Genomic DNA, 27,857 nt, shown 5'->3' with positions numbered 1-27,857 from the left:
AGCTCCAACTTTCCCAACACAAGTGGGCAAGAAAAACACAGCTCTCTGCACACAATGCAGTGTAAACAGGACTGATACTGCACCCTTTGGCGCACTGCAATAGTGCACGATGCTGCTCAACAGGTAGACTAAGGTGTATTGACATAAAGAAGAATTCTTTTGTAATGTTACAAAAGAAACTAATAACTGATGTTTGGATCGGTCAATTATTCCAAGACATGAGTAAGAATATCCCTTTGCTTTCTTCCAGCAGGTTTCTGAGTCCATAGAGAACCTTTCTGACCCCTGTGAATCCAAAGAGGAAGACGGTTCAGGGGAAGAATCTCCAGGACCAAGCCAAGTTTCTCCTGACACACAACATGGGCCAAGTAAAATTGTTATAGAAACAACACCAGCAACAAGTGAGACAAAATCAGAACATACTGGGAATTCTTCAGAGATAACTGTCTCTAGTCCTGAAACAACTGATATTTATCCTGATAACCTAGAAAGGTTAATTGATGCATCTATTGAACCACAGTTCAGTACTGGTTCCTCTGATACAACATCGGAACTACATACAGCACAGATAAGGACTCGTACAACTGCCTTCCATAGAGATTCTGAGCCACGTGACGTATCCTTCAAGACACAAGAGGAAAATGGAGCTGCACTAGTGGCAAAGTCAGAGATAAGTGACATTTCAGCAGAGGCATCTGAAGTAAAGTTAAGCAGTTGTTTCTGCACAGCCTCTGAGCAAAGTGTTGCCCATTCAAAAACTAATCAACCTGCACTCGATACAGAATCTGAATCAAGTGACGTTTCCTCTGAGACAGAATCAGAGACAAGTGAATTTTCTCTTCAGACAAAATTGAGGACAAATGAACTTTCTTATGAATTAAATTCAGAAAAATGCAGTAATTCCTTAGAAACAAAAACAGGTCATAATGTAATCTCTTCTAGGTTAGAAACACTATCTGCCATTTTTCTTGAAGCACATGCAAGCAGCAGTTGTCCTGAGTTGAAACGGGACTCAAATGAGAATTCTCCGCATACACAAGAACAGATTGAGATTTCCCCTGAAACAAAAGCATTACTAAGTAGGATTTCTTTGGACATTAATATAGAGCCAAGCGTGCTTTCATCAGAAGCAACAGAGCCAAAAAGGATTTCCATAGATAAACAATCAGAGCCTGCTGAGATTTGTCCTGGTATAAATCACACGTCTGATGGAATTAAACCAGATACAAGTAAAATCTCTCCGACAGAATCACACTGGACTTCCTTGAACAGAAACCAAGTTTTAAGTGAAATTCTCTCAGAAATAAATCCAGATCCCACTGCAATTTGTCCTGGAGCAAATGAGATTTCTCCTGCAATTGTAACAGAATCAAAGTCAATCTGGACTTCTCTGGATGAGAGTCAATACCGAAGTGAAATTCCAGTTGAAATAGGATCAGATCCGGTTGAGACTTGTCCTCAGATAACTAAGGTTTCTGCTGAACTTATATCAGAGCCAATCTGCCTTTCTTTAGATTCAAACCACAATCTAAATAAACTCCCTGTTGAAGTAGAATCTGCTCCCATTGAGACTTGTCCTGGGACAAATGAGATTTTGGCTGGAATTATATCAGAGGTAGAGTCGTTCTGGATTTCTCAGGATTCAGACCAAAATCCAAGTGAAATTTTCTCTGAAGTACAATCAAATCCCACTGAAATTCATTCTGAGAAAAGTAAGGCTTCTACTAGAACAAAATCAATCAGATCTTCTCCAGGTACAGATCAAGATCAAAGTAAAATTCCCACTGAAACAGAGCTAGATTTCAGTGGGACCACTCCTGGGACAAGTGAAATTTGTGGTGGAATTATATCAGAATCAATCTGGACTTCTCTGGATACAAACCAAGATCTAAGTGAATTTCCTTCTGAAATAAAGCCAGATTCCACTGCAAGAAGTCCTGAAACAAGTGAGATTTTTGCTGGACTTAAATCAGAGCCAATCTGGACTTCGTTGGATACAGAGCAAGACCTAAGTGAAATTCCGTTTGAAACAGAACCATATCCCACTGTGGGCAGTGCTGAGATTATATCACAATCAGAGTCAATCTGGGTTTCTCTGGATATAGACCAAGATCTAAGTGAAAATCCTTTTGAAACAGAACCAGACCCACCTGAGATTTGCCCTGACACAAAATCTGAACGAAGTAAAATCTCTGTTCTGATAAATTCAGAGAAAAAGATTTCTTCTGAATTAGAAGCAGAAGTGGTTTCTTCAAAGATAGAAACAAGTGAGACTGCTCCTGAATCAAAGTCAGAAACAAATTTTGCCCTACTTTGTCCAGAGACCAAACCGGAGCCTTTTGGGATTTCTGCTGAGAATCAACAAGAGATCAATGGAACAAAACCTATAGCAGATCTGAGGACTCGTGAAGAAAACTCTGACCAGCCTGGATTCGTTGTTGAAAGCCAATTAGAGCCAACTACAGTTTTTCAGGAGTCAAACGGATACACAGACTTTAGTGAAATCTCTGAAATTGAGTCTAACGCCATTGTGATTTGCCATGAAGTAGATCAAGTCCCAAGTGAAATTTCTGGAGACGTAAAAGGAGGCATAAGTGACATTACTGGTGAAGGAAGGGCACATGCTCCTCATAATTTGCTTGAAGCAGCACTAGAACCTCGTGAAATTACTCATGAAACACTCGCAGAGAGGTCAGTGACCGAGCAAATTTTAAGTGATTCTGATGTTGGAGAAAGCGTACAAAGCAACAGCACTGGAGTGGAACTGGAATCGACCGAATCTTCTGTTGAAACCGATTTTGAAGGAACTGCAAAAGTTTCTCTTGAGAGAGGATTGGGGACAAGTAAGGAAACAGCTACAAGGACAAGTTGTAATTCTACAGAAAGACACATAGAAGCTTCTCAAGAGGGAAAATTAAAGCTCAGTCAGATTTGTCCAAAAACTCTCACAGAATCACAGGAGGATTTTGTTGAGGATAAGCAAGGGGAAAACACTGACTTGCCATCAGCAGAAACAGAACAACATGAGAATTTTCTTGGAGATTTTGAGAAATGTGAGTCAAGTCAGAAGAGTACTGAAGCACCAGGCATAGATAACAGCACATCACAAACTGAACCAGAGACCAGAAGTCTAGAAATACAACCACATGAGATTGATCTTAGAAAGGACAGAAAAACAAACACATCTTCAGTTAACATAAGGACAGATACAAAAGATAGTTCTGTTGACACAAGCTCAGACTGCATTTCTGAGACAATAACTGAGCTTTTTGTTGAGAGAAAAATAGAAGTAAATGAAATCTATCCTGAAGGCAGTGGTGTCAAAAAGGAAAATTCTGTTATACTCTCTGGTCAGGAAAGTGATTGTCCACTTGAGGTGATTCAACAATCTTTTAAACACTGCACTGGTACAAGTTCAGAAACAGATGAATGGTGTGCTGTGTTCAAAGAACCCACAGAACAAAACTTAAGGATAAGGAATGTTTCTAATAAAGAAGAAGCAGGAGTAAGTGAGATTCCTCCTCAAACTAGCATTGAACCAGGTGAGGCATGTCTTGCTTCAACGTCTGAGCAAAGGGAGATTTTTGTTGAAGGATTATCAGTGTCACATGATACTGCTTCTCAACAATTGAGCAGCACAACAGAAACAACTAAAAAAGAGACAACAATTGATGCTGAATTAGTGCCAACATTCTTTTTTGTTGAGGCAGGGTCAAGGGACATTTATACAGCTCCTGAAAACAGTGCAGGAAATGATCATATCTGTATTGATGGTGTTGAGACAAAGACAAGTGACCTTCCTTTAGAGGCAAAGTTAGAAGACGCTGACATTTCAAACACAAATTTACACAGAAGATTTATGGCCCTTCCAGTAGAGGCAGGCACTCTGCAAGCTGAAAGTAGTGATAGCATGGATTATGACACCATCCTAGATGAACATCTAGGCAATAGTGAAAATGGAAGCCAAGAGACATTAAAACTGGATGGTGAATCCAGTGATATTACACAAATTGCTTATGATACTGATGGCAACAGTACAACTAGTGAGGAACTAGATGAAAATATTTACCCATTTGGAAGTAACAGCAGTCTTCACAAAGCACTACAGAAACAGACCAACACTAAAGGAGATGACCGGTTTGGGTCTTTATCCTCATTAAACTCTTTCAGCGCATCTTTCAAAAGCTCCACATTTTCAGTTTTCACAAAAATGGCATCGTTCAGGAGAAACAAAGCTTCAACGCATCAAGCTGAAAGCAACAGCAAGGGTGAAAACAGAAAGCAACAGGCCAAAGATGCAGATGAGAATAAAACACAAGCAAAGGCCAAAGCAAATGGCATTCCCATGTATAAAGTGCATTACCCTAACTATAAAGCTCATCTGTCTCACCAGTTCAGAAGCAGCATCAAGAGTGAATACCCTGCTTTAGATGGCTCAGATGATGACAATGAGGTTTTTGAAAGAAGTAACCAGTTGAACCAGTGTGTCAAAAGGGTATTTGTCTCTGATAGACTGCAGGAGGTGGAAGATATGGACGAGGTTCAGAGAGTGGCAGAAAATGGCCGACATTTCCATAGCAGGAGCACAGACTCCATGGAGGGCGATGACAGTAACACTGAGGAGCAAAACATCAAAATACCTCCTGCGACTGAAAACAGGTGCAAAAAGAGCAAAAGTGCAGATAGCCTTAACCTTAGAATGAAACGGGCTTTAGCCAATAAATCTCTTTCCATTTTCTTCGAGACAAAATGTGGAGAAAAAGAAAATGCTAATCAGAATTCTAAATCTCATAAGAAAAGTGATGGCGATGAAGGGAAGTCAAGGCACATGTCCTGGAGAAAATTTATGAAACTGAGTGAATCAGAGTCCACGAAGAGACCATGTCCAGGGAGCACTTCAAATACAACCGATGGGGAAAATCAAGTCATAAGAACACAGTCTCAGGTGCACAGTGAATATGCAAGGAGGATCTCAATGGAACAGGTAGACAATACCCCTTCTTTAGCAGCTTCATCACCCTCATCTCCTCGTACATCAAATAAAGCCCAGCTTTCTGATAGCTTTCTTGAACATCATGATGTTACGAAGCCAGTGGAGCAGAGGGTAAAAAGGACATCCCCTAATGGATTAAGACTTACATTGCCGTCCGACAGTTGCCTAGAAACTGAAGATGGTTTCAAAACTGCACCAAATCAATCTATCCCACATACCTTGTTGAATCAATTAAGTCCAACATGGAATAGGCCTTGTGTGATTTCAGAATGCTTGGATGCCGCTTTCCCTGCAAGGCCTATGAGTCCTAAACCACAAAGTCCAAGGTCAAGTTTTCGAAGAAGTTTTCGCAGCAACAGAGCTAGTACTTCTTCATGGACGTCCCTTGATTCTAGCAGGACAATGGATGGAATGTTAGATGGGCCTGAAAGGCCAACAGCACTGAAACCAAGAGGAAGTCTTCTTCTTTCAGTACAATCACTGGATTATGAATGTCAGAAAGAAGACAGTGGCATTAGTAGTCAATCACAGACAAGTCTAAATACAACTTCCTCAGTCATTGATATTGCCAAAGATGAGGTGAGTGGTTTAAGAATTATAGTGCAAGCCTGCAGATGTAAGAGCACCTTTTTACATTGTCTACAGCACAGAAACAGGCCATTCAGCCCATCTGTCCATGATTGACAATACACCATATATAAAAAAATGCAAAATTTTATGAGAGAATTAAAATTTTAAATCACTATAAAACAATAATGTGGGTTTATTAATGTACACTTGTAGAAAGAATTGAGAGAGACTGCAATCTTAAGGCTTATATTTTTAACGTTATGAATTAAATAGGAGAATTTTGTATCAGCATTTCTAGCAGGTCTCTTAAGCATCCAATAGGAAGCTGGCAGATCTCACTGTGCATCGATATACAAACACTCTGTACCACAGAGAGCCAGAATACAGGTTCTCATCTGCACCTTCATGCATAGGTTGTTGAGGGCAGGGAGTTTGGTGGTGGGGGGGGGGGTCAAACAGAGGCAACATCCTTTTAAGGGGAATGGGGATAAGGCAACCTGCATCAGAAGTGGGCCTACTTGAAGGTGCCTCAAAAGTGGCATTGGAAGAAAGATCAGCATTAACTGTCTTCCATTGTTTTTCTACAATTCCTGGAGGGTGTTCCATAAGAGTCTGCAACCCATGAATCACTTTCAAAAGCAGGAAAATTAGCTTGTCGCAAACCCTTTGGAAAATAGGAAAATACACTCCAGTAACATTCCTCCCATTTCTTTCACGAGAATAATACTGTTGAAAATTGAAGCAATTGCTACTTGTACAAATAAACATTTAAAAAGAGTTTAAAAAAAAGGAAAATATGACCCTGAATATTATCAGGGTTTTGACAGTAGGAGATTACACAACATGCAGACCCTTCACCTCAGAGACCAGACCTGGAGGTGAAGATCGTGCCAGAGAGATGTCTAGTGACCATTTATCCTCAACAGTGGCCATCTAACTCTATTTTAAGAACTTGCCCAACATAACTATTTCTTCCCATGAGTGATTTGTGTGTTGTTGGGCAGTTGAGCAGGGCTTCCATTGATACCCTATAGCCGTTTGCTAGGGTGCCACCTGGGCTAACCTCACCCTCACCCTCTCTTTATTTCTCTCGTGAAGAACACAGTCCCAATTTTAAAACTGGCTAAAATGTTTGCGGGATTTCTGTCCCTGTAAGGAATCTTTTTAAATAGAAAAGCTGAAGAAATACAGGTATTAGCATCAGTTATAATCAATAAAAAAACGATAGGGGGACAAATTCACAGCCACTTTCCAAGGAGTACTTCTGTTTGATCAGGATTGTAATGCTAGTGGCTGGGAACGCTACAATAGAATTCCCAGTATTGATCAAAATGTGTGTGTACCTGGAGTTGCTTTGACTAAACTTCCAGCCATCCTGCGGCAGGTGGTCACAAACTTTCAAACTGTTCCAAAATCAACTCCCATCAACATGGTGGCGAGATTTTTATCGCTACTCATGTTCTACCCGAATAGAACAGGTTTTATGTGGCTTGATCTCACAAGAAAAAAAAGTCAGCCAATGCTTAAAAAAAAGTTAGCTGCCATTTTTAATATTTATTGCAGCGAACAAGGATATACTGCATTAAAAACAAAAGTGGATGATATTTTGTTTTGAAATGCTGAATCTACCATCTACTGGCCAGTGGTGGCTATTACACAAACCCCACTCCTGAATCTCTATCAGTATCTTGGGCCAACCTGAACCGTGGTTATTTCTATTTTAAAGATCTTTACATTTACATAAGCAGATCTGCAGGATCACACGTGACGTCACAGGTGTGCAGTGTGCAGCATGGTTTTCTTTATTTGTTCATGGGATGTGGGCGTCGCTGGCGAGGTCAGCATTTATTGCCCATCCCTAATTGCCCTTGAGAAGGTGGTGATGAGCCGCCTTCTTGAATCGCTGCAGTCCGTGTGGTGAAGGTTCTCCCACAGTGCTGTTAGGAAGGGAGTTCCAGGATTTTGACCCAGCGACGATGAAGGAACGGCGATATATTTCCAAGTCAGGCTGGTGTGTGACTTGGAGGGGAACATGCAGGTGGTGTTGTTCCCATGTGCCTGCTGCTCTTGTCTTTCTAGGTGTTAGAGGTCGCGGGTTTGGGAGGTGTTTTCGAAGAAGCCTTGGCGAGTTGCTGCAGTGCATCCTGTGGATGGTACACACTGCAGCCACTGTGCGCCGGTGGTGAAGGGAGTGAATGTTTAGGGTGGTGGATGGGGTGCCAATCAAGCGGGCTGCATTGTCCTGGATGGTGTCGAGCTTCTTGAGTGTTGTTGGAGCTGCACTCATCCAGGCAAGTGGAGAGTATTCCATCACACTTCTGACTTGTGCCTTCTAGATGGTGGAAAGGCTTTGGGGAGCCAAGCCACATGAAACCTGTTTAATTGTTCTGTTCGGGTAGAACATGGTCCGTGTGTCCAGTTACCTTTTAGGTAGAACTGTCTACGTAAAAGGGAGGGGGGACTTTCACACACGGCAACATTTAAAGTAATATATAATGGGCTACGTTCTCAGAAGGTCCCTTTTACTCACTTGCATTTACTGTACAATGTTAGTTGGGGATACTTCATGTGCATATAATGTTATTTCTCCAATCCTCACCTTCATATAGTTCCAATAATTATATAAATGGAGCATGCAGCAGGCATACTGACGTCACGTACTGACGATGCCAAATCAACAATACCCTGTTTAGATCATCAGTTGCAGACAAAAATAGGTTTCTTGGCACCAGCCTCCCCACCTCAGTACCATAGCTGATGAGGGTGCATTCCCTGACCTGTCAGTCTTCAATTTTATTTAATGTAGTACGTAATAAATAACTTAATGCTCTGTAGGCAAAGACAACAACAGATGGGGTAACACAACAAATTAACGTGGCCACCAGGCACAGAAACAAGCCGGCTGCTTATTATTTATTAACTCCCAACCAGAACCGGTGCTGCTTCTAGTTGGCACCACACAATGTATGTCGAATAAAATTCATCCCACTCCATTGACCCATGATAAACAATGCAGCTAAGTCCTCCCCACATCTGAAATCTTTCTCCACCCTAATCAAAATCTGTACTACAGAGCAGCTGGTGTCAGACGCACCTCAGTCCAAGAGGGTCAGACAAGTCAGCAGCTTGCAAAAGCCCTGGCGTCACAAGGAGGGCGCATGCCACTGCAAGTGACGGCACATACTATAATCTTCCACTTCCTGCATAATAGGTTAACCAAATGTGTCTAAAAGCACAATTATTATTCAGAGATGGCATAACCAGAATACTACTGTGGTTGTGACTGAAGTATGGAAAGTATTCCATTTGCGAGCTATGGAGAGTACGTCCTTCACTCCCGAAATACTTCCTGTCTTCCAGTACAACATGTCGCACTGACTATGTATCAAAAACGCTACTGAACCACCACAAGTAAGGATGGGAATGCCCTGGATCATATACTTGGCTTGATTTGTCATCTACTGGGGGAGGGGAGGAGAGGAGATGGGAGGGGAGAAGGGGAGGGAGAGGAGAGATTGTCCCAACAAGCTTACAAACCAGGCATTTCTGCCAACCCTGCCATTGGTCTGTTTTAATTACATGAAAAAGTCATAACGAGATGGATGTTAATCCTGATATACCAGAAAGCACTAATGTTTTATATAAATTTATTATGTTGTCACTTGCCCCATGTTCCATCATTATGTCACATGTGCTCATGTTCATTCCATTAATGTTTGAATCTGAAACATTTCTCTACCTGGCACTGCCACACAGGAAGTAAGTAAGCATCTGACCCAAACAACACGGGAGAGGAACCCAACTGTGTCAACTATCCTACGATGCCACCAAAAGAACCATCTAAGGCAGCGACCGTTCTCAGACTTTGGGCAAGCGGCCTGGTTATTTGGTCGCACAGAACATGAGGGGAAATGTAAACTAGACAGGGAGGACGAAACAGAAGAGATATCTTTACCACCTTACAAACGTTGCAGTTCAGATGAATTGTTGCTGGAAGAGGCAAGGAACAGGCGGAGAAAGTTGCTTGAAGAGCTACAGAACAGCAGAACGAGGCATGGGAGGACCAACACTGAGGTTCGCAATGAAGTAAGAGAAAGCAACAAGTCCTCTGAAGTACTGTGAGCTGCTGCCTCTCTCGGCCCTTCAGCCTTCCTCTTGTAGCTGTGTGTCTGTGGGTGCTTCACTTCACAAACTGTCCTTTCAATCATTAGTATTCTGCATTACCTTCATTTCATGGCTGACTCTGCTGTTCAGAACGGTTGGGTCCTCTTGGCAGGTCTCTGTCTATCCAAAGTTATTAGGAGTTTCATTGGATTTTAAAAGTAAGGTGGAAGATTGGAGAAAAGTAACAAGAGGCGACGCGAAGTGCCACACGGGCTGTGCAAACGATGCACAGCTCCCAAAAGGATTCCATGTAAATCACCCAGTTCAATAACTGGTGATTTGGGTTACAGTAAATGAGGGAAGTTCTCCTGCTATTGACCTCTAATGAAACCCCTGACTTGTGATCCTTCTTGCTCTCCTTACTATTATCGAACTATGAACATTGTGCTGATATTACTTTATCACAAGTTACAAAGAGGCATCTTCACATCTCACTGATAACCCATCGTGGGGTATAAATTTCCTTGGTTGTTATTTATAGCGATTGTGTCATTTTCTTTTTGTAGCAATTTCCTTTGTTCGTTATTCCTAGTGAAATTGTGAGCGTGTTCTTTTAGAATGTGTTTACAGTCTGACTTGAAATACCAAACAGGGGAAATTGCCACAAAGATATTTACATTGTCACTACACATAGCAACCAGAGGGATCCTAACCCTGTAACTCCGTTTTTGAATCATATTTCATCTTAGCTTTGCTGAAATTGGAGATCCCTGTAGTTTCTCCAGTTCTGAACTCATCTTTCAACGAGCTTGCACCTAAGCAAATTCAGTCCGTCCCTTCTGTACTTACATGAGGCTGGGACAGCAAATTCACTCCTCATGTGGGTTTCTTCAACTATTGACGTTCTGTCTTTTCTCTTTAGGTTTCGTTCCATCTCTTGGCTTTCACTCTAACTGCCTCTCTGTTTGGGACGCAGGTCCTGAGAATACTTTGTTACAACATATATTTGATGTTAGTACAGAGTGCACAATGTAAAGCCTGCAATCGAATTCTACCCACCTGGGAGTGTTGTCTGTTTTTAATCTGTCAGAATAGCTAAACAAGCGTTTCATAAAATCTATGAAAATATCCGATATAGTCTTTCATTTAGCAGTGTTACATTGTAAACTTTGCTGTATTTAAAATACAAAATAATCTTTGTTACAATATTAAGCTCGCATTATTTTAATGAATGGGTTTAATTTTTTTTGTTATTCTCGCTTCCCAAGGTTCAGTTTAGATGAACACGTTGTACGTTTAGCCTCTGTCTATTGAGGAGCCATGCGTCACTCAAGGTCAGAGAAGTTGTGCACAGCTGTACTAGTGCATTGGCTATTTAGATAATACTGAACTCTTCATCCTTTCCCTAGGTCGGAATGAGATTTTCCTTTCTATCACCTCTCTCTGCTACCTTCAAAGATATTCCCCTGAGGTTTCTTACATTCTCCCAGAGCACACCAACAGGACTGGACTGTATAGGGTATAAACGGTGGATGGCAACGCCTGGTATGTAATCTAAGTTTATTTCACGGGGTTTTTGTTTGAACAAGTAATTGAAGTATCCATTGGTTGGGGGAGTGGAAGGGTTCCTCACATCTTTTCAGTCCAGGCCATGATAAACTTTGTTTGAAAATGATCACAATTCTGACCTAACTATTGACATTTTATTTATTATGTATTGGTGGTGATAGTTTAGTGCACATTAGAAAGGAACCAGAATCATGAATACCTCACTGAAATAAAATATTTGACTTAATTTTCCCAACTCACAACTCTTGACCAGGAGCTGAGTCCTTACCTCAACGAAGTCTACTGAACATACACTCACCCCAGTCCTTGTGGATCTCGTGTGAACACTGATAATGTTTCAGTATTTCTCTGGAGAGCGATAATGATTCACTTACCTCAAAATGTTGGTTATTTTCTGTGTGAAGTCATTACTAATTTTGCTTGTGATTATTTGCAAATGATTCTTTTCAAGCCAAGTTAATCAGAGACGTGGAGCACTCATTCTCGGACTGGCTCCAACAGCCAGTGACGATTGAATGAGGAATTCTAAATACACATTTAAAAATGAAAAACATTCTCAGCTAGGGCGACATTATTGCCACAGTTGGCTTCGGAGCACCTGGGTTAGATGGGGAGAAATAGAATCAGGCAGGTTTCTCACTCCTGATCACTCTCCATTGGCCCATTGGAAAGCGAGCGTCTGTAAGCATCAGATGGGAAAGGGTGGGCAAGTCCTAATGCCCCTGTCCCTTGAATAATCCGCCAGTGCTAACTATCTGGGCCCACCCGTGAGAATCGCCACTGGAGTGAGGTAATGGAAGGCTGGTGAATCACCAGCAAGCGTCAGTTTCTCAGCAAGGGTGGCGGGGCAGGACTTCTGGTTGCCAGTCCGGCCTAATGCTGACCCTCATCCCAAATTCCAGGGATGAGGTCTTTCACAAAAAGGACGGCAGGTGACTCTGCCATTTATGGTGCTTCCTGGGTGTCCGCCCCATGGAGGGCCAGAAAAGTCAGAGCAGCATCTCAACACACCGCCGGAGGGAAGGGCTGATTTGGCAGAAGAGTGGAATCTTTCGAAAGAAATTGCTGCAATGTCTGTTGCCACTAAGAAACCAGCATTTGGCCCCACTATCCAGTATGTACAATAAGTACGACTGCTTTATGCAGGTGTACTTTCTACTGGCTACAAAACAGCTGGAACTCACAGGATTTCCAGTGGGGCGCTTCATCTCACCAGTCTTGCCTCTTTCAGTAACATCAGGAGAGGAGCAGTGACCGATTTAGAAGTACACGTTTCCGCCACCACCTTGAAATTTACTAACGTACAACAACAACAACTTGCATTTATATTAGCACCTTTAACATAGTAAAATGTCCCAAGGTGCTTCACAGGAACGTAATCAGATAAATAATGTCACAGAGAAAGAAGGGGCTAATAGGACAGGTGAGAGGTAGATTTTAAGGAATGTCGTAAAGGAGGAGAGAAGGAGACCTAAAGGAATCGGGTTCTGCCCCAACTTCCAGCACAGCCATCTGACATGTCCTCCTTCAGCCCTCCCAGGCCTAGGAATTTCAGGGCCACCGAGAGAAAAGGAAACCAAACTGGGGAAAGGAAATAAAAATGAAAGCACATTAACAATCATTATGATGGTAATATTAAATGCTGAAGAGAAGGGTCCATTTTTTAAATTACTTGAAGACAAGAAAATATATTGGGGGTCCAAATGAGCACAGTGTTAACTGTACTGATATTGTAGTACCTTTATGCCACATATAGCACAGTGAATACTACTCCTGGGAAAAATACTAGGGGATATTTTTGGAATTGGAAGAGTTTTTGAATATAATTGCAAGGATATGGATGGGATATACAGGTAAAGAAACACCTGCTTTGGTCGGACAGTACCACTAATTGATTTATTTTAATCATTTTGCACACTTTTGGATGTGCAAAATGCTGATTGAGGAAATTACTGGAAAAGTTTATTGGAACTACAGGAGTATGTTTTCAGCTGCACTGTTAACTACTTTGAAGTGGAATCGCTTTGACAAGAAATATAAAGCAAACATTTTTGTCATGATTTGGCAATACAATACAAACCAACACAAAAAAAATCACATAATCACACTGCATGCACCTGACATCATATGAAAATGGTGTATGTAACTCCCCAAAAAAGAAAGTTTGGAAAATCATCTCAAATTGTCCCATAGGCAGCTTTGTTTGAAAGTACACCAGTGTCAAGGGTCTGAGTTATCAGGAAAGACTGGAGAAGTTTGGTCTTTTCAGCCTGGAATGGAGGTGACTAGGAGGTGATCTATCTTACAGAGGCAGGCAAGGTTATTAAGGATATAAAAAAAGTCAAGCCAGAATATTACTGTAAATTAAACTGTACTATATGTAGCATAAAGGTACTACAATATCAGTACAGTTAACACTGTGCTCATTTGGAGTAGGACAAGGGGACAAAGGTTCAAACTACAGGACGGATCTTTTAGGGCAGATATCGGGACATTCTTCACACAAAGAGAGATCAACATGTGGAATAAATTTCCAGATAGAGTAGTGGAGGCAAAAGCTCTGGAATCATTTAAGGAACAATTGGCTACTTCTTGTTATGATCTCTTTGGATGGATGAATCAAGATGGGCTCAGTGGCCTTCCTTGTCTGTAATTATCTTGTGATAACATCGGAATTGCTGGACAAAAAAAAAACATTTAGTTCGCCTACATTATCCTGGTAGTTGCATGATACAATGATAATAGAATTGTTGACTAATCATAGCAATCAATCTCTATCAATTAGTCTACAACAGACCCAGACTTGAGGCGAGGAAAACCCAGTGGTGGAGAGCTTTGGGAACCATTGATGCAAAGTCACCTGTTCCTCCTAAGCATGCTGCACTTACCACATGTCTCAAATTACTCATACATTGTATCCCAAAACATTATTTTCTGAAAGAAGACAAGTGTAGACCGCTCTTTGTTCAGATTTCATTGAGTTGCTTGGCAAAATAAGCGTCATTTATATTGGCCTTGAAATTATAAACAGATTCAATAGAAAACAAAAGAATTTTATATAAAGTAATCAAGCATTTCTACACGAACATTCACACAGCATAATTACAAGGCACCGTTACTTACTCCTGACAACATGACCTCTGGTGCAGTCACAGAATCCACTGTACACCTTGATATTCTGAGGCTTCTATGAGGGCTTCATCAGGGTGTCAGAGAAACGTTCCCATTACAACATCACGAAATAGCCTCAACTCAACGGAGGGCACAATTACACTGCAAGTTCCAGTTTGAGGTCGTTATTTGCTTAGGATGGCATGGGGCCGGAAGACTCGAGTTATATTGCTGGACCTGCATTGCTACCTTGCCAGGGAACCAAGCATTAAATTTAAATGTCCACAAAGAGGGTCTGTCAGCTTTTTGGCAACATTAAAACATAAAAATGACATTTTTTAAAGTTTCCAAGCAAAACTGCTTCACATTATACAAACTGTGTATAACACGTGGTCTGCAAGTACGTCATTTTATCAAACGCAGCACTAGTTTACTTGTCTACATTTTAATCTGTGGTAAAAGAGTAGAGGTACAGCAGCAAAATTGGACAGGTGAGCCCATATTAAGTCACAAAATTACAGGAGTCTGTTGAGATAAACTCAAACTGCTCATGCTCCCAATTTCACTCTCAGTTGCGTTGGAGAACATTTTGTCAGTGCTAATGTGTTTGAGAACCACCAGATGGCGCACTATTGACAAAAACAGAATAAGCAGACAGCAAGAAACTAATGGTTTGGTGAAACACCTTTTTTTGCTAAGTGTTCAGTAGGAAAGCAGTGATGAAATCATAATAAGATCCCTAAAATATACACTTGCAAGCAGAAAATTTGATGCATTCCATTAAGCGTATTTTACTGTTGGCAGAAATTTTTGCTTGGCTTTCCTTAAAATGAGACGGCACTCCTATTTTAATATTGCTTGCTCTACCTTTCCCTGTCTTATCTTCATCTTGCTAAAATCATTTTTAAAATTACACACACGATGCTTCATAGGTTCTAACAGATAATTTAGTTGTCATTTTAAACAGGCATTATTCAATTGAAATATTGTAGTCCACTGTCCTTGGATCCGCTGCCCAACCACAAGACTAGATTATTTGGACAGTGACGTATTATCCACCTGCAACTATTTGTCTTTACAGCTGCATGTAATTAAGTGCAAATCCTTTTTTTCTTCTTTATTATGTAGTGAGATTACACATTACAGCCGGGGGAACTGTAATGACTATAGATGTCTCGCGAATTTGACTGTGGGACCGCAAAGACTTGAAGGTTACAGTGAGCAAGTCAGAGATTCCTAGAAACCAGCAAAATCAGATTCATGAGACTTGTGTACTCGTTACAGTTTACCGTTTAAAAAGAAACCTCAATCCTATAAAGTAATGCAATGTTACATTGGGCACAGGCGCGATGGGCTAAATGGCCCCCTTCTGTGCTATTAGATTCTATGATGAATCACAAAAATAACAAGGAAACAATTACAACCTGACTTTAAACAACCTTGGCCCAGTAAAGGTACAGAAAGAATAAACTGAAGTGTTGCATTATGCAGAGAACAGTGCCACAGGGTATCTGCATTTACTGTTCTATTAAGAGCATGTCAGGCAAATTCCATATAAATTTAAACCCCATGTTACATTGAAGATAAAACGATGCCAAGGCCCTGTAGATGACAGTACAAAGGTGAACTAGAACTAGTCCGTAGTGAGGTTCGTCTACACTAATCCCATTTACACATACAAATATATTTTCTTCTGGTTGCTAATATGAGTGTAAAAAGGTTGTGTGGTAAATTTTCCTCCATTTGCAAAGTTAGTGAAAAAGTTCTCACTTTACACTAAACTGACGTTAGTGCTAACATTAGTGTTCAGAACAAAAAATGCTCCATTGCTTTGAAATTAGGCTCATTAATTATTATTAGCTAACAACTCCTTATTCTGATTGAATGAACTTCCTTTGCCCATTATTTTAATGGAGTCATTAACCCATTTACTTTAACAAGATGAACTTGCATTTATATAACGCTTTAAATGTAGAAAGACATCGCAAAGTGCCTTACAGAGGCATAATCAAAAAAATGGACATCTGGCCAAAGCTACAGCTATATGAGGGTGGTCAAAAGCTTGGTCAAAGAGGTGGGTTTTTAGGAGGATCTTAAATGAGGAGTGGGAGGTGGGGATGTTTAGGGAGGGAATTTGAGGCCTTGGCGGCTGCAATCATAGCCGCCCATGATGCACTTTAGGGAGGCGGGGATGCAAAAGATGCTGGAGTCAGAGGATCAGAGAGTTTTCGGCATAGGTTGTAGCATTGGAGGAAGCTACAGCGATAGGGAGGGATTTAAACACAGTTCGAGACATTGGGGGACCAGGAGCCATCGTAGATCAAGGACAGGCATTAATGGGTGAGTGGAACTTGGTGTGGGATAGAATACAAGCAGCAGAGTTTTGGATGAGCTGATGTTTACTTCGGGTGGAGGATGGGAAGCAGGCCATGACATCATTAGAGTAGTCGGGTCTGGAGATAATGAAGGTTTCAATGGCAGATGGACTGAAGTAGGAGTGGAGGCAGGGCATGTTACTGAGGTTAAAGTAGGCAGTCTTTGGGATTTGAAGTCAGAAGCTCAGCTTGGGGTCGAATAGGACACGAGGTTGCAAAAATAGGTTAGAACTTCTGTTGAAATTACTCAAATGTTTTTTATGCTAATATTCTAAGAGTCTAATTTCAAGGCATATAAGAACATAAGAACATAAGAAATAGGAGCAGGAGTAGGCCAATCGGCCCCTCGAGCCTGCTCTGCCATTCAATAAGATCATGGCTGATCTGATCCTAACCTCAAATCTAAATTCATGTCCAATTTCCTGCCTGCTCCCCGTAACCCCTAATTCCCTTTACTTCTAGGAAACTGTCTATTTCTGTTTTAAATTTATTTAATGATGTAGCTTCCACAGCTTCCTGGGGCAGCAAACTCCACAGACCTACCACCCTCTGAGTGAAGAAGTTTCTCCTCATCTCAGTTTTGAAAGAGCAGCCCCTTATTCTAAGATTATGCCCCCTAGTTCTAGTTTCACCCATCCTTGGGAACATCCTTACCACAAATGTTTTACATGTATTTGTGTCATATGCAAATTACACCATCAAAGAGCACTACAGCAGAGTTGAAGCTTGGGTTCTGTTTTGTGTCAGTATGTTGAGTCAGATTTGTGCAGTTACAGTGATTAGGTGGCATCCTGCTCCAATAGTCTGACTTTCAATAGACCACTTATCGTGAGAGTACCACAATGAGTTGGCTGAGTCAAATTGTACAAAAGCCTTAATGATTAGTTTCTAATTTACATTCACATCCTACCAGTACCCAAGAACCACCTGTCTACTACTCAATTAACCTGAAGTGATTTTGTTGCAATCATTTGCTTTTTAATATTGAATCATCACATAATTATGGGATGGAACGTACTGGCTTTAAGCATCTGCCATGATTGCTGCTGCCAGCAGTAAAACAAAATAAAGCTATCCTCCAAAAACCTCACTGTAATTGCAAATCATAACATACACGCAATGATTGAGGCTGCAATCCGATCTCAGGACTCAGCTAGTTTTTGTTTATTTCCCCTCCACCTCTAAATTTTCTCCCCATCTATTCTCAAAACACTGGTTCACAAGTGCCAACCACTCTCTACTCTCCAAGTAGCCATTCTTCACGTGTGAACCTAGATGGACAGGCTTTTTGATGATGACAGCCATCATATCCAAGGCCCACCCTTATCCACGGTGCAGACAGGGACACTTCCCAGCAGGTATTACTGGATAGAGATCAGAAGGGGAAGCTAGGAAGACTCTTCCTTTCTCCATCCCAGTCCATGGGTTGAAAGAAAGAAAGAATGAAAGGAAGAACTTGCATTTATAGAGTGCTTTTGTGACCTCAGGATGTTTGAAAGCTCTTTACAGCCAATGAAGTACTTTTGAAGTGTAGTTACTGTTGTAATGTAGGAAATGCGGCAGCCAATTTGCTCACAGCAAGGATTCACAAGCAGCAATGTGATAATGACCGAGTAATCTGTTTTAGTGATGTTGGTTGATGGATAAACATTGGCCAGGACACGGGAGAAGTCCCCTGCTCTTCCTCGAAATAGTGCCATGGGATCTTTTACATCCACCTGAGAGAGCAGACAGGGCCTCGGTTTAATGTCTCATCCGAAAGACAGCACCTCTGACAGTGCAGCACACCCTCAGTTCTGCACTAAGTGTCAGCCTAGATTATTTGCTCAAGTCTCTGGAGTGGGACTTGAACCCACAACCCTCTGTCAGCAGTCACAATTCAACTCAGCACAGACAGGAGATCAAAGCTTCCTATTTTAAATGGCTCAGACCCATACTGGACAGTACACTTGCCAACAGAGATAAGTGGGGGCCTTGAGATAACTCTTGCAAAACATTGCAGCTTGGTTCTCATATTTTATGAAGCCATCTAATTGAATTACTGCCTTTCCTTAAATCCAGGGTATCCATTGTTTTCCATTTATCCTGTTTTGATCACAAATTGAATAAGCTGAAGGATGATAACTGAGATGTCTATTAAACAAGAACAATAAAATCAAGACAAGCTTCTCTATGAGGTCACAAAGAAGCAGCTGGAATTGAGCAACTGTTGTAAAATCTGAGATTTATTGTCAGTTTTACTGCAGATTGAGGGTACTATTAAATCTTAAAATAGACCTGTTGCATCTGCCTGCCTGAAATTTACTTTTTGCATTCCAACCTCAAGCCTCATATAATTGACCGACCAATTCATTTGATGAACAGGACCAACTGTCAGCAGAAGTAAGAGGCTAATGCCCTCCTCCTGTACTAAACATGTTTATATTTCTATACTATTGCTCCTCCGCTGCAGTAACAGCAATAGTGGTGCTGCAGCCCGCCAAAAAAGGCTCAGGGATTCACCAAATAGGTAGCAACCTCTACAAAGGTCGTCACAACTATTTCTGCTGTTACTGTAAACAAGTGCAGTACAAGGTTAAAGTAGAGAGATTCTACAGTTCAAGCAGTTCCAAAGATGTATACATGTACAGGCCAAATCTAATCATTTTGCACTCCAGACATGATTCATAATGCAGCTGTATATTGCACCTTTCCATTACTCACCCGAAGAAGAATGTTTTATGATCTTGAAAGCTGGTGCAATTGGGAACAAAAAACAATCAATAGTAGTCAGTTTGATGAAAGGTTTAATCAAACATGGGACTGAGCGAGTTTCTCCCTCGTGAATCAGTACAACACTACTGTCTTTTCCTGTTCAAACATTAGATCATGGGCTAAATATTTTCGATGTACCGCACGTGCTCTGACATATTTAATGGATACCGAGAGTTGTAGCAAGTAGTCACTATGCAAATGCAGGCTTGTCACAATGGAATAATTCCCTGCTTGCTGTGAAACTCTTGAGTGTTAATCATCCATTTTTAGAGGAGTATAGGAATGTGTTCCACAGATTAATGGAAGCTGCTGACTTCAGTCACAAACCAGCCTACTCCCTTCTCTGGGCACTCACCTCTTCAGTGTACTTGTCAAAAATATTTACTACATTTCATCTATAGAAGGCAGCCAATCTCCGATCATAGTTGTTTTAGAACGTCTGCAGTTAGTATCAGGCCACATTTGTAGAATGCAATGCCTCTTTCAAGTTGATGTCTTCCAATCACTCTTAAGTCTCGTTTATTGTGTAGAGCCCGTCAACAGAAGGGAAAGTACTTCGGGTGCATGCAATGTGTGGGTGAAAAAAAAGAAAGATTTAAATTTCTATAGTGCCTTTCATGACCTCAGGATGTCCCAAAGCGCTTTACAACCGCTGAAGTACTTTTGAAGTGTAGTCACTGTAGTAATATAGGTGCATGAACAATTCTTAATATACTTTCTACTGGGCAAGTTTTCTGCTGTGAGATAAAGAAACCAATGAGTACTCACAAAGCAGCTGCAACACAAGGAGGAGTGGAAAGCCTTGAGGCAGAATTCAAACTTGTTTTGGCCACCTTCGACTTTGCTTTCTCATTTGTAAGATAATGGTAGAAAAGTGAAGTCAAAAGTCACACTGTTTGCTACTGACTTTTGGAAGCCCATCAAAGCGATAGACTTTGTCCAGGTTGGGCTGCTTAAAGTCATGTTGTTTGCTGTGGCAGATGGGCGTTAAATCACGCGTCAATTCGGCTTCTGTTTGCTACTGTAAGTGAAGTATAGGAATCAGCATCAAGGATGTAAGAAGTTGACCTGCTTACTGGAAGTGAACTATGATTTATTCTTTTTTCTGTTGCATCAACCTGCTGGTGAGTAACACTAAATCAATTAGCTCCTTATACAGTGAAATTGTGTCAGGACAACCCACATTTTGTGTGCCCATTTAAAAACGTATTATTACCTCAGAACGAAGGGAGCATTCAAGCAGCCTGCTCATGGATCACTCGATAGCTGATACTTCTCTCACCTTTGGCTTCTCAAACTCTCCATGTAACAAACATTCTCCTTTTTCTCTTTTTTTTTTCTCTCTCTCTCTCTCTCTCTCAAAGTTGTTTCTCTTTCTTTTCCTACTTCTTTGGTGGGTTTCCCAAAGTCAGAACTGCACAGAGAAGCAGTTGAGGTAGATAGTATGGAAAATTTTAAGAGAAAATTGGACAGATATTTCAGGGAATGGTTTTAGTTCTTGGGACCTGTCAGAAGATCCAAATAGTCCTTGCCAGTCCTGTACTTCCCTATATCCCTAATAATAAACCTGTTTTGTTCCAATAGAAAAGCCTTTTTGTGCTTTCTTAATCCTTTCTCACTCATCTGCCAAGACAATAATTATACTGTACAACAATTACTGGCATTACTAACTGTCACAAGATTCTGGTCTGCCATAATTATTCTTTCGGATACAGCGGTGCTGGTCACTCTTGTAAGTGGTCCAATCTTAAGGATTGTTCCTATACTACCCAATATCTAACTACATAGTAGTGTAACCTAGTGGTGTAACAATAATCTGAAATCTGTAATCTGAACTGGATATCACAACTTCCATAATTGTGCTTTTATATCCTTTCTGAAGACAGACTGAAACACTTAGTGAGATGTAGCCAGATATAAATCATTAAGCTGCCTTATTTTTTAGACAGCAAGTGAATGAACAGTGACCGAAGTAATCAAATCTCATCTTTATTCAACTAACTACAGAACCCTCCCCAAGAACAATAAAAATACACCACACTATTCCCATTTGAGGGCTTATTTAACTTTCTTGGTTAGCCTTTGGATTCTAATTGGCTCTGGGCTTGAGTTGGGTGAGCTTCCCCTCACTAGGCCAGGTTTTGTTCCTGGACCCAACTAGCTGTCTGACTGCCCATGTGTCCCTTTTCCCTGTTTCTCACCATTTTCAGCTAGTGAGAGGCTATGCTTCTAACTTCCTTGTTCAGTAATTCACCAGTAGGCCCGTCAATAAATCTGGCCACCTCTTCTCTCCCTTTAGGGTGTGGGTTTTAAGACACCACATCCTATAATTCTCAATTGTAAACAATTTTACAACACCAAGTTATAGTCCAACAATTTTATTTGAAATTCACAAGCTTTCGGAGGCTTCCTCCTTCCTCAGGTGAATGTGGAAATGAAATCCTCGAACCCTTCGCATTTATAAATCACAGAACAATACCTGGTGATTACAGAAAGTCTTTCCAACTGCCTGTTGCCAAGGCAATCACAGTGTGCAGACAGAGAGGTGTTACCTACAGGGCCACCGAATATACAAACAACCAAAAAAAAAAAATTCTCAAAATAGGCAAAGGTAGCCTGGCTTAATGGGCCTGGGATGAGACATTTGACCTGCATTGTCTCAGTTTGAAGTAGACTGTGAGCCGCAACATTCCACAAACCGGCTTATCTAGCTTTAATACACAACTTGCCTGTGGCTTTTTTTGCAGCAGTTTGATACTTCAATGGAAATAAAAATCAGGAGAGATGTAAAACCAGCTGCCGATTCGCCATCACCTGTTTTACACTATCGCACAAAGTCAGAATTACCCCCACTTTATTTTAAATCACAACCCTTCAACATGACTCATTCCCAAATCCTTTATGTGAAGAAAAAGAACACTAAAAATCTCAAGACGTGACACTAACCTAAGAAGCGTTACTAATCTACCAAAATCCTGACGCTTGCCAGTTATTGAAGCAAGCTAAACTCCAAGCTTTGGAATCAATCTTTGGTTTCAAAATTCTTACTCTTAAAATTGTGTAAGATGTAAAGGAGTGCACTTGAACAGTGTGCTGCAGGCTCCAAGTACCTTACACCATAGAGTTGTGGGTTCACATGTGTGATTCCCCTATATTTGGGAAGTATAAAAAAAAGAGGAGGGCTGGTTTTACTATGCCATTGGCAAAAAGCATGGATAAAAGTTCGCCAGGAGTGATGCTTTCACCTCCCTAGAGCAGCAACAAAAAACACATATGGTGTTCTTAAGCCTTCGTAAATATAATTTTTCAAAATTAATATATTTATCAGTATCAATATATATGTTGAATGTAGGTTTGTTTTTCTTAGCTCTGAAGTACAAACGGATTCACCACAAAAAAAACCCAAATGATTTTTTTCCCCATACTATGTACACTGTCTTCTTACAGTAGGTCAAGGAGCCCCCTCAGTGGACCCCCGTGACATCACTGTGTGTATGTGAGAGTGATGCAGCTAGTGTTCACTGAGGGATTTGCAGTCAGTCTATCACCAGACAGTAGCAGGTACCACACCAAAGGCTGATTGCGACAGGGGCAGATTCTTCGGCTCAGGCTTGTAGCCGACTCTAAGCACAGAAGAGAGGAGATCTCTCCTCGGCCAGTCTTTCTGCATGAGGACCCAACAATGCGGCGAGTCGAGTGGGCCACACACGGCAGGCAGTTGCAGCAGCAGCGGCAGCTCAGGGCTGTCTCCTGGTTCGGAGTCTGACAGCAGTTATGGTATAAGGGGAGCCCTGTCGAGGTACTGGAGCCTGGAGAGTCTGCACTCTGCTTCTGGTAAGCACCGCTTGATCTCTGCGCTATTGATTGACCTTGAGTAAAATCATGTACAAACACCGGGAGATAAACCCATTAATCCTTAGGCAAAGGATAAGGAGACTCTCCTTTTTGTCAGCATGTTGCTTCCTTTAATAAGCAGATAATTTGATTAGTGTATTCTATCTTAAATAGGCAATTTCCACCTACGGTTGATGGGATAAAGCATGACAAGGGTACTTTTTAATCAAATAGTGCTTTTACCAAAAGAGAAGAAAGCTTCAAATCTCTCTAATTTCTGGGTGAGTTATGAGCGCCCAGCTAGCAGAATCCTAGCTTGCTCATAATTTTCCTTAGTACAGTCTAGTGGGAGTTTGTGACACTCTCACAGAATCTAATGAATTTCAAATTGGAATGTTGCCAAGGTGAGAACCAATGGAATTAACTATATGGTGTGCTATTGGAAGCAGCTCGTTTCAAAAGGTTCTCGGATTTTACGGACTGAAAGGTTTTTTTTTGCAGGTGTTTTATTTCAAACAACGTGGTTTCTCTATATTCTCTCTGTTTTCTGTTTTTTCATCTTAAAGACATTTTCAAGGCTGGAGAGTAAATTGTTGCAGTGATTTTTACCATTCCTTAAACTGTCAGCAAGAAGTCACAAGAAAGGCTGGACAGAATGCAAGTTGTTTCTAAATCCCATTCTAAGATTCAGAAAACATAGAGAACTCTTCCAGGGATTTTGATTCCTTTGATAATGCAGTAGTTAATCATTCAGGGAAAATCCCTGTCTGAATGTACTATCTTGATGTAGTCAATAACTTTTAAAAAATAAATGGTTATACTAGCATAGAAAGGAATTTTATTCATTTGTATTTTTACATAGAATTTACAGCAGAGAAACAGGCCATTCGGCCCAACCAGTCAATGCCGGTGTTCATGCTCCACAAAAGCCTCCTCCCACTCAATTTACTTCAACTCGCCCTATCAACATATAAATGCTTAATCATTGTTAATCAAGGCTTCATCAGAGGAACTGAAACCTCCTCGGATGTTGGGACAATTCTTGTTAAATTTTATGGAGTAAGTTGTAAGATTATCATATTTAACATTGTCAAATGAACTCAAACTCTGATTGGACAAGGTCAAGATTCTACCTCATCCTGAGTGTAGTTGCAAAAGTCTTGAGGAGAGTGTTTGCCAACATTTTTTTCATTTATTGACTAACACTGTGCAATAATGTAAAGTGGCTCACATCATTTGTACGTCTCGTGTTGATAACGAGGCACTGCTTTTCTCCTTCCCCAAACAAGAAAAGGTTTGTCAGACATTTATTAACACTCAGTAACCTGGGTGTGAAGTAATGAAACTAGGAATGCACAGTGTTCCATTCCAAGATATGAGCATCCCTCACCTTGATGAACCCAAAATAAAAACATCAACATAATGAAACCATTAGTCCTGATTTGGGTATCAAAACAGTTTGATTCCTAATAAACTCAGATCTAAAGAAAGAGATATAAAGACTTGCATTTATATAGCACCTTTCACATCCTGTGTGAATGTCCCAAAGCACTTTACAGCTAATGAAGTACTATCTAAATTGAAGCCATGAAGTGGTTTGCCTTTCCCATGGACACTAAACTTGCAGTGTAAATTCAGAATCAGGACCTGACCTGACTCCAGAGAGAACTGGTTTGAGGTCCCCTGAAGAAGGCAGTCTCAATCTGCTGAGATTAACACCACATGAAATAAAGCACTTTACAGCCAATTAAATACTTTTGATGTGTAGTCACTGTTGTAATGTAGAGAAATATAGAGGTTAGATATTGTAAATATTTCCTGTGATTGAAACTGTTTCCTCAGATACATTGGGGGAAAATTGAAACTATAACCTCAGATACATTGGGGGGAAATTGAAACTATAACCTCAGATACATGGGGGGAATTGAAACTGTAACCTCAGATACATGGGGGGAATTGAAACTATAACCTCAGATACATGGGGGGAATTGAAACTGTAACCTCAGATACATGGGAGGAATTGAAACTATAACCTCAGATACATGGGGGGAATTGAAACTGTAACCTCAGATACATGGGGGGAATTGAAACTGTAACCTCAGATACACGGGGGGAATTGAAACTGTAACCTCAGATACATGGGGGAATTGAAACTATAACCTCAGATACATGGGGGGAATTGAAACTGTAACCTCAGATACATGGGGGGAATTGAAACTATAACCTCAGATACATGGGGGGGAATTGAAACTATAACCTCAGATACATGGGGGAATTGAAACTATAACCTCAGATACTTGGGGGGAATTGAAACTATAACCTCAGATACTTGGGGGGAATTGAGGGGGTGGACTTTCAACTTCCACTCAAAACAGGCCTCATTTTAAATGAGGCTGCAGCTCGCCAGTTGTGGAAGGGTGGGAATCAGCATCTCCTATGTGAGCTGGCTGGCAGGTAGGGCTAGGGAGGGGACATGGAGCACAATCATGGGCCAGCAGTGGGCTGCGCTATTTTTGTGGAGTTAAGAGGATCGCTGCTGCTTCTCATGGCTGTTACTTTAAGGACCGCTGGTTCGGGGCTTGCTCACCACCTGGTATAGATGGGCGGAGAGTGCGTGATGCTCGCTCCTACTATTTGTACTTCAAAATTGCAATTGGAGTCCTACAATGACTCAGGAGCCCGATTTGTGTATTTGAACAGCTTCCCGCCTGAAACAGGTGGACGTGCTGTTTGCCCATTTACAGGCCCACCTGAAATCTGCATCAGGCAGACCATGGACGGCCGTGGTGTCCCTCCTCCCCACCCAATCTTCAACTACTGCCACCCGCGTTTCAGGCAAGAAGCGGGCGGCCGGAAATTGAAAATTGCCATCATCACGTTCATTAGTGAACTGAAACCTTTCATAGCAAGCATCTACACTGATGCCAACCGGCAGTGTGTATATGTTCACAGGACAAAACAGTCTCCCTGTTGCATCTTTCTCTGTCGCGGACCCCATAGAATCCCAGAGTCAGGAGTGTGGGGGAGAGGGGAGGGGAGGGAAATTACAGGAATTGAAGATATGCAGGTTTAACTATTTTACATCGACTGCTTTTTTTGTTAGAAGTAGCTATAGGAGGGATAAGGATGAGTTAATGTCATCAAATCAAAGCCCTAGAATTGAGTTCTGAGGAAGGGTCACACCCCGATATCAATGTGTCTTATCCTCTTTCAGATGCTGATCAGCCTGCTGTGGATTTCAAACATTTTCTGTTTTTGAAACACAAGCCTAGAAATTACTGTTGGCCCTAATTGCGGACAAAAGCTGAATGTGTTCAAATGACGTTCCTCTGTCTGCTATATTAACCCACTTAAAGGAAACGAGATAACATCTTCATAAAATAACAGACAGAGAAAACTCATTGGTGCATATTAAGTATCTGTCCACTATCATCACTAACAGTAATTTCTAGCTATGCTGCTCTTTTGATCCTGTCAAAAAAGTTTATTTGCATTTTCTGGAAATAAAAATTATTGCACACAGCATATCATTAGAACAAAATCTGAAGTGTGTGAAAATATGGTTTGCAGAAACAGTCATGGGGAGCTGAATTTTGTGTTTTCAGGTAAAATTGGCTGATAGCCTCCAGTCTGGGTTTTGCAATCTGCTATACCCTTATAGATCATTAATGTCACGCCTCAGATTTCCCCAGGGATGTCGACAACTGCAGTACAGACAGTGCAAGCTCTCTCCCTGGTTCCTGCACAGTAACAAAGGGACCTCCACCACGAGTACACAAACAAACTACAAATGGCTTTCAATTGTCACAGAATGTAAATGGATGCTATAACGCACTCACACCAACAGTCCACATCACACTTGACGGTAGGACACCATAGTAAAATCCCAAATATGGGAAGCGGGCTGGACTTTTTTAAATTAAGTCAAACTCATCACCGTCCCAATCCCACCCCCTAAACTTTAATTCTAAACTCTGCATAGCAACACTCAAATTAAGCCAGTTGATGCCTTCACAACAGGGAAGATCTTCCTTATATTAAAAAAAAGCACTTGAAGAAAAATAAGCTTTGCATCAACTTTCATATGACACAATAGCTTTTGAGGAAATAAGTTTTTAAAAGCTGAATTTTAGCAGCTTGTTTGTAACTTCACTGGGGACAAACGTTAAAAAAATAACCTGTAACTGTGACTCCAAAACCATAAGCTCATCTTAAAACTTTCTGGCCTCAAAACAGTGGGAGAAAGTAACATCCAATTGATCGCCCTCCAATCCTCCTTCCAGTTGATCTAATAGGTTGCTACTGGCCACCTCCAATCCCAGTGGAAAAAGTTCATTTTTCTTCTGGAACACTGACATATTGACACATTGGTTGAAACAGTGATGTCAGCTTAAAATGCTTTTGATTGGCATACATCTATTTGTGCTATGCTTTTTTCTCATATTCCAAACTCAATTCTCAGGATACAATTTAAATGCCCCTTTTTGTCTCCCAGTAGGCAATGCATAAAAGTAGAGCCATTCATTCATCTTAACTCTGAGGTGATC

At 41.0% G+C, this 27,857-nt stretch overlaps 1 protein-coding gene across 3 annotated transcripts in view; it reads left to right on the top strand.

The window, feature by feature from the left end:
- The first annotated feature begins 258 nt into the window (after window positions 1-258).
- Window positions 259-27,857, top strand: part of arhgef4 (Rho guanine nucleotide exchange factor (GEF) 4) — a 132,213-nt gene continuing 104,614 nt past the window's right edge. For 2 of the 3 annotated variants that reach the window (XM_067995519.1, XM_067995517.1), the window contains exons 1-3: window positions 259-5,572; window positions 9,320-9,649; window positions 11,077-11,212. In XM_067995519.1, the coding sequence (XP_067851620.1) occupies window positions 3,860-5,572; window positions 9,320-9,649; window positions 11,077-11,212 (2,179 nt within the window). In that variant the 5' untranslated portion in view covers window positions 259-3,859. Of the gene's footprint in view, window positions 5,573-9,319; window positions 9,650-11,076; window positions 11,213-23,002; window positions 23,311-27,857 lie in introns of those variants that run through there. The other variant, XM_067995520.1, reaches the window with a different exon arrangement.

This window comes from Heptranchias perlo, chromosome 13, assembly GCF_035084215.1.
Source record: "Heptranchias perlo isolate sHepPer1 chromosome 13, sHepPer1.hap1, whole genome shotgun sequence".
In the NCBI taxonomy this organism is placed as follows: Eukaryota; Metazoa; Chordata; class Chondrichthyes; order Hexanchiformes; family Hexanchidae; genus Heptranchias; species Heptranchias perlo.
This window is presented reverse-complemented; position numbering and strand designations above follow the sequence as displayed.